We start from the raw sequence: 7819 nt of genomic DNA on the forward strand, positions 1-7819 counted from the left end.
CAAAGAAAGAAAGTCGAAGCATATAAAAAAAGAAATGTCTTTTTTTTTTTTTTTGGTCCTCTCAAAATTTTTTTGCTTTGCTTGCTACAGTCTATCAGAACAAAACATTTTTAGTTATGATAACGAACAAGAAAGCTACTTGGGTCTAAATCCCATCGGATGCAATTCATTTCCATTCATGACTAAAATGGTTGTCAAAGTCTTATAGTGTTGGCTAGATTGCATCACGCAACGCAATACCAATGACGAGTTGTCACCATACCATTACTCACAACAAGTTAATGCAATGTAGACAGTGAGCCAACAACAATCCACGCACCAGAGAACCGCCCCCCATGTTCGACGGTGCATTACACAAAAACTGGTCCATGACACTGAAGGATCAATTACCCTCTCCCATGATTACAGGTCTCTCTATCTAGCACATAAGGGTGTGATTAAACATAGATAGTCACGCAAATGATAAGCTACCGAGATAGTCTAGCACATGAGGAGCTCAACAAATTCCGAAACGCTGGTAATGAATGAGACAATTATTTATTGTGCTTAACGGCAGGCACGTCTTCCTTGGCCCTTCTTTGGAGGGCCCTTCCCGCGGCGCTTCAACATTTCCAACTTGGCCAATCGCCTAACACAGGCAGAAAAATAAATAAATAAAAATCAGTGAAGATAAGTGATCCATATCTCCAGTTTCAGAAGAAAGTTTTTCACAAAAATATGGTATGATTTCATTTGCACATAGTGGATGGAGACTACAAAAAAGAGTTCTTCGCAATACAGTTTAGCAGGATCTGAAATTTGTGACAAAAGTTACCTTGTCTAATCCGATGGATTGAGTTCTTGATCGCTTTCAAGCATACGATAAACTACAAAGTGGTAGTAGTTGCAAGATTCGATCATCACAATAGAAACAAAATTAACAGTGCATGCTAAGCTTCTAATGAGTTTGATCGATGATATGAAGATGTGCATAGGTTATATCAGGTCACTGGGATGGGATAAAAATGCCCAATCAAGTTCAGAAGATGTTGAAAGCTGCTTGTAGGAATCCCGAATTTGACCAAAAAAAACCAAGCAACGAGGTGGATGACTGATCTTGAAACTTCATTAATTTATGATGTCAGAAACCTATCCTGCTCTATTAAAAACTGAAAAGCATAAAGTTGCGGGTGTCAAGCCATATTGTGTTTATTTAGTTCCAGCTTAAAAATTAAGAGTCAAAGGTGGTCTGGTCAAAAGTGAACCTATACAGCCGGAGCACATTTATAATGATTTAAAATTTGTATTGTTCAAGTTAAATTTGCTAGCTGTTGTACAATATGAATAGGCTTCTATAAACATAACAAAAAAAAAATGGAACTCTATTTCAGGAACTGTGTTCTACAATGAACATTTTAGACCTTATTATGCCATAATATCAGGTCAAAGACAACACACAAATGTGTCAAGTAGAATCCAAAATCATCCTCCAGTTTCACGCTAACACTACCCACAGTTAGCAGATAATTTCTACCTATATACTAATATACATTCATCACGTATATAGATCTATACTCATAGAAGAGTGCTACACTTATCCAAGGACCTGAATAATGAATAGTAAACTTAGCTTACACAAGTAGATCTTTCTGCCTTTTTATCCATGACAATTCAAGAGATATAAATAGGCAAGGGATCGAGGAATTTAACAAATTTGTAGATCTTATGTTATCATAAATTACTACAAAGAGAAAGCAGTTATAATAATGTCATAAAGTAAAGATCATGTTAAGAAGTATAACGTGTGCTTGTTTCTTTAATCTATATGAATGCTGGTGTCTTAACCAAAGTAACCACCAGAATATTTTAATTAATTAGAACGATATTCCTGCTGCATCAACTACCTCAGCAGGATAAGTATGATAAATGATATGGAAGGATGGTAAGAAAAGAAAAGTTATATGAATATAGCATCAGACCACCTCTGTCACAGCCTCCTTTTCTCATCACATCCTCCTCCCTCCCACCCATCTCTTTCCCTCTCAGGTCCAGACGATAGCAATGCACACCAAGTGTCGATATGTCAAGTCCAGCCGCCGACAGGTATCAGCACCGGACTGAGATTTTAAACCTTGATTTTTAAGTATGCTAAAAATGTCCAGTTCTAGATCACAAACGAGAAGGTGTTCCTTTCGCTTTACCGGTAACAAAGTCCGAAGGGTCCAAAGTTTGCAGTAATTCTGATATTTTTGACACCAGACAAACAGATGGACACCAAAAGATTAATAACCATGATTCAGGATCCGATATAATATCTTGCATGTCAGAAGCGAGCCTTCAATCATAGAAGAAGAATGGTTTCCATGATAATAAGTGAAACTACATTGCAGTGACGATCAAGTGATAGTGGTTGCTTCGAAAAGCAATCGTGGCATGTGTACTAACAAATGCAAGCAATAATACAGAAGCACGGAATTTTGCCTGCAACCTCATTCTCAAAATTACAGCATACAGATGCGTTCTTCTGTAGAAGGTACTCCGCACTATATCTCATCAATCATAACACACAAAACCATCCTACTTTTTGGTCCATCATGCACCAACTCATAGTGTTTTTGCATGTAACTTATTACGTGATTTGCAGAGGTCATACATCACCACCTACAAGAAACAAACAAACATATGCGAAACACCACGACGCTACAACATCGGTTTTCAGAAGCAAAAGGCCAAGCACGTAGAGTGCATCGAAAAACATCGAAATGGAGCACCACCAAATACGGGGGGAAAGAAAAAAGATATAAGAGGAGGGGGGGGCGTAGACGTACAGTTTCTCTTCGCGAGCGAGGACGAGGGGATCGTCATTCTTGATGTCGTAAGGGTACCACTGGGCGACCTTGTCTCCGATGAGCTTCTTCCGGAGGATCTTGCGAGGGGATCGCTTCCCCAAAGGATTCAGGACGTGTCCGAAGATCCTGGCCCGCGCCTGCGCCAGCGCCACCCCCTGCAGCGCCGCCGCCGTCAACAGGCTCATCCCCCCTGCCTTGGCTTGCCCTTCCGAATGTGCTTCCGGCCACCTAAACCCACACGCCCCCTTCGCCGACCGTCGTCTACGGGACACCCTAAATTTGTGGGCCCAACACTCCTTGCCCTTTCGCCCATTAAGATCCCTAAGACCCAGTCGCCCGTTAAGTTAAATATTAGGAACGAATCCACATCGGAGAAGAACCAATAAGAGACAAACATGAATCCGACCCGAACGATTTCCAGGTTCAAGTTATTGATTTGATCCAATATTTATGTACGGATTCCGGTCTATTTGTTGTGCCCCTTCGGTCTACCCCTACCAACTACAAGCGAGTGGAAGAAACCATTATAAAAAGTTTATTATACCTTTCATATTTGTCTTACCCGCTTTGCTACTTACTTGCCTGTTAATTAGACGCAGCAGAGGACCCACAGGTGGACCCTCATTGCTCCACTGTGGCATGTAAAAGCATCAGGCAAATAGGCGAGCGGGTAAGCCTCCAGAGCGTTTTCGTTCCATGTAACACAACATTATAGAAGATGTGAATAGAGAGGAGCGGAGGTAGATGATGAATAGTACCAACTCCGCCCTCTAATCTGAAAAGAACAAACGAGTTAAATACTCACAAACATCCTTGGCATGTTTACATCAAGTCATGTGTGCTTTGCACTTTTACTGTCCCAACTCAAGCAGCGAAAGACTTCAACATTTATTCTTCGGCAGCTCCTAGTTACTTGCAGATGTGTTTTTTGAGATGGACCTCAACTATAAAGCAGATGAATCCAATCTCTTTCCTGAGCACCGTGCAGAGAAGGAAACATTACACCGGTGCAGCCTTTTCCCGCTTTCTGCCCCACCTGGGAGTGGTCTCGATGAGCTGATGAGGGAAGAGCTGCCTCTCCCGCCTCGTCAGCTTCTTAAAGTTGCTGACCCGCAGCTTGGCGATCTTCGCCTCCTCTTCTGGGGTGGTTTCTCTCACCACCACCGTCAGGCGACATTTGGGTCTCACCATGATCCCACTCCTCCCTTTGGCATGGTAGGATATCCGCTTCAGATGCACACCCTTCCCAACGAAGGCTTCGTCTATCGCACCACCGCAGCAGCAAATGTGAGACAGGCAGCTAATTGTCTCCCCTCCCACCCCAAAAAAAAATCTCAAAGCATTCACTTACCAACAAGAAGACGATCTGGGTTCAGTCCATGATTATGAGCTGCATTAGCTCGGGCTCAATGTATCACCTGCAATACATACAAGAATGCAGTGGTTCTGAAATAGGCTGCAATTTATAGATAATAAGCTCACATATCAGAAACATTCCCAATATTCAAAGAATGCAATTACAATCGACAACTGAATCAAATTTTTGCTCCTGCAAGACACGAGGTGATGCTTTGTGATACCTGATAGACGGTCTTTGCAGCTCGTTTGACAGTTACTTGCAGTTGCAACAGAGCATCTTCAACACGCATTCCACGTACTAGTTTAGCAACCAGATTAACCTTCTTGGGACTCTGACATCAACATATCCAATAAGAGATGAATGATAAAATCAAAAACCCAAAGGGTGCAATGCACAAGGCATTTGAGCAAATGTTTTAATCAATACTAGAAAAACTGGTTTTGGAGCATGTTCAAACCAAATTTTCAAACCTTGTACCGTTTACGCAGAGATAAGGCCTGTATTTAAGGTCAAGCATGAAGTAAACTGAATCGTCTTGCATAGATGGGCTGATCTCAAAGGGTTTATATCTTAAAAAGAGTACGAGCACTCATGCTGTGCAGCTTTTCTGAGCAACTAGCAACTATGAAACCACAACTGCACAAAAGGTGCTATGGATAAAGTATACCTGTCTTATATCTTTCTTAATAGCTTGAACCCTCAATGGTTTTGATAGTGCATCCTTTTTTCCAGTCTTCATAGGATCCCCCATAAGAGGTGTCAAAGGGGATGAAATAGGTACAATGTTTGCATCTTCTTCCGCAAACAGTTTCCTCGAACTGGAAATTTGCTGCAATAGGAGGACATGTGGTCAAAAATACAGTATGAACAATTGTCTGTCACTATTTTTTTCCTTTTAATTGTGTCACTCTGAGGTAGTTAAGTTTAAAGAAAAATAACGATGACGTCGCAAGTAAGAAAAGCATCTTACTTTTCTTTTATATCAAGAAACTTAAATAAAATTCTAGTGCTAAAAATCCTGCTTCTTTGCACCTGGAGAAAAGCTCAAGGGGCATATTAAGAAGACCAAAATTTGATGTAGAATCAGCACTCTAGGTCACTAGAGAAAGTTGTATCATATGAATTCCAAAGGATTTATATCCAGCAAAAACTGAGCAAGCCTATACATATACAAAATGACAGACTTTTTGGGCCCCCATACTAAAATAAAAGGTAATATAAATAAAAAAACATATGGTGAGAGCTTAATTTTCTTAAATGCAGGTCCAACAATTCAATGATGTATAAAAGAAATGAAGGCAGATAGTATATTGGTCTTCCATTCTTCATTATCTTGATTCTGACATACAGTTTATTTTATATGTGTAATGTTTTAAGGCAATTACCAAATGTTGCAAATATTGATAGGAAGGCTTTCCAATTCTTGAGGAAGAAATATCAGAAACTATCCATGGATGTGCAAATTGGCCTGCAACAAACACAAATTTGCCACTTAATCAGCTCAGCTTCAGGAATAACAGAATAAGTCACACTAGAAATGGCTGTCATGCAAAAAATAAAAAAGAATTCTTAATTCTTCAGGTCAGACAATATACCAATCTGATGCTACATATTTCACATCTGTAGACAAACAAATGCACCGGTTAATACTAATGCAAAAAGCGAATTTTGTATCAAGTAGGTTATGGTGCATTTGTCAATAATATGCATTTCAGGACTAAGAGTTTGTTACGCATGAAAAAGTAAGCATCAAAATCATTTGTAGGGACATATACATTCTTCAGCCATTGGATAGGATGCAAAAAACCAAAATTATTTAGGAGGTACAAAAGCATATGATTAGAAATATTGCCTTGGTGACGCATATTCACACTACCAGAGATGGCACATTCAAGAAAAGTGTCTGTCATAAATTTTTAGAAGGTTACCTGGTGAATAGAGCTTAGTGCAAGCGTCATACCCAATGGCAGATGAACGGCCATTGCGCTCCATCAAGGTATTGACCTGGCGAAGAACAGAACGTAGGCACCTTTGCCATCCCACCATGGTATCTAATTCTAACAAATCCAAGAATTACAAGAGTCGTGGTCAATACAATGCGACAAACAATTGCACACAATATATATGATACAAGAAAAGAGCACAAGATCAGTGTTACTTTCATAATGTTAATTTTAAAATTGCCCTATAAAGATCATGCATGAAACAAGGAAACTACTGTGACTAGCTACTATCACAAATTCTGAATACACAACCAATGGCGATGTGTGTGCTCATGGTAATAGTAAACTTCAAAATCACATTACACGAAAAAATTAAATAAATAAATGTCAGTTGGAGATGGCAATTTCCTGGTGAAATCCAGATGTCACTTTAATTAGGGAAACACCAACATCTGGTCTTTTTTTCTTTTTGGTCTTTTTTCATTCTTCACCAGCAACTTCTTTTGCATTCTTCATACCGAACGACAATTTAGCAGCTTTTGTGCAGAAATGTTACATGTCTAACATTTATTCGGTTTCAAAACCACGAACCACATAATTATCTGTCAATTCATACGATGCCATCCATGCGGGGGGTTACGGTCAATGCAGGCATGAAACTTGTACCAGAATAAAGATTAAGAACGAAAGACGAAAGAGAAGTCAAAATCGAGGCATTTCAAAAATTACCAACTGGTATAGCCGCTGGAGCAATCCAGTTCAATAAACAAAACATAGAATGTGACCGATAAATGCATGAACTGAAGTTACCCCGACGCCAGTAACTCCGGTCGGAACTACAACTCGTTCTGCAAGGACTATTTCCAGCCAAAACCAAATCCAAACGTATTGTTAATTCGATGCGCTAGTATCAGTAGTTACTCATATGGTTAAATAATATTTGGCCACCAGGACAATACATCGATCATCGAAACCAAGATCAACAACCCAACCCCCCTTTGCCCGCCCTGAATCACCACCAAGGCAAGAAGAAGGACAAATAAAAAGAAATCAAGACAACGAAATGCCGTGTCGGGTGATTCACAGAACTACTACTCATGAGGGTTCAAAGTGCTAATTATTACACACCGATCTCACTGCTTCTCAGGATATGAATGAACGCTCCGATAGAGCATCAAGTAAAAGAAAAGAGCGAGAGAGAACCTCCTGGCGGCGGCAGGCGACGACAGCCAAGGCTTGAGAATTGGGAGAGAGGCAGCGAGCGACGACCGGCTCTCAGTAACTCGCCGGCAGCAGTCGGGCTTGCTTTGCTTTGCTTCGCTTCGCTAGGGTTCAACTTCAGGAATAACACAAATTTGCCTCTCGATCAGCTCAGCTTCAGGAATAACAGAATAAGTCACACTAGAAATGGCTGTCATGCAAAAAATAAAAAAGAATTCATAATTCTTCAGGTCAGACAATATACCAATCTGATGCTACATATTTAACATCTGTAGACAAACAAATGCACCGGTTAATACTAATGCAAAAAGCGAATTTTGTATCAAGTAGGTTATGGTGCATTTGTCAATAATATGCATTTCAGGACTAAGAGTTTGTTACGCATGAAAAAGTAAGCATCAAAATCATTTGTAGGGACATATACATTCTTCAGCCATTGGATAGGATGCAAAAAACCAAAATTATTT

The 7819-nt window shown here is 40.0% G+C and overlaps 2 protein-coding genes across 2 annotated transcripts; both read right to left on the minus strand.

Moving 5' to 3' along the window:
* Positions 1–234: 234 nt before the first annotated feature.
* LOC135623881 (uncharacterized) lies at positions 235–3154 on the minus strand. Its single transcript, XM_065127328.1, has 2 exons — positions 2808–3154; positions 235–628 (listed from the first exon to the last, which is right to left on the minus strand). Exons 1-2 carry the CDS (start codon positions 3011–3013, stop codon positions 547–549), a joined length of 288 nt encoding a protein of 95 aa, XP_064983400.1. The 5' UTR covers positions 3014–3154; the 3' UTR covers positions 235–546.
* A 383-nt stretch (positions 3155–3537) lies between these two features.
* Positions 3538–6223, minus strand: LOC135623879 (uncharacterized). The gene is made up of 6 exons (XM_065127326.1): positions 6117–6223; positions 5574–5656; positions 4856–5017; positions 4409–4519; positions 4180–4246; positions 3538–4090 (listed from the first exon to the last, which is right to left on the minus strand). Exons 1-5 carry the CDS (start codon positions 6178–6180, stop codon positions 4235–4237), a joined length of 432 nt encoding a protein of 143 aa, XP_064983398.1. The 5' UTR covers positions 6181–6223; the 3' UTR covers positions 3538–4090; positions 4180–4234.
* Positions 6224–7819: the final 1596 nt, after the last annotated feature.

This window comes from Musa acuminata, chromosome BXJ2-9 (genome assembly GCF_036884655.1).
Source record: "Musa acuminata AAA Group cultivar baxijiao chromosome BXJ2-9, Cavendish_Baxijiao_AAA, whole genome shotgun sequence".
NCBI lineage: Eukaryota > Viridiplantae > Streptophyta > Magnoliopsida > Zingiberales > Musaceae > Musa > Musa acuminata.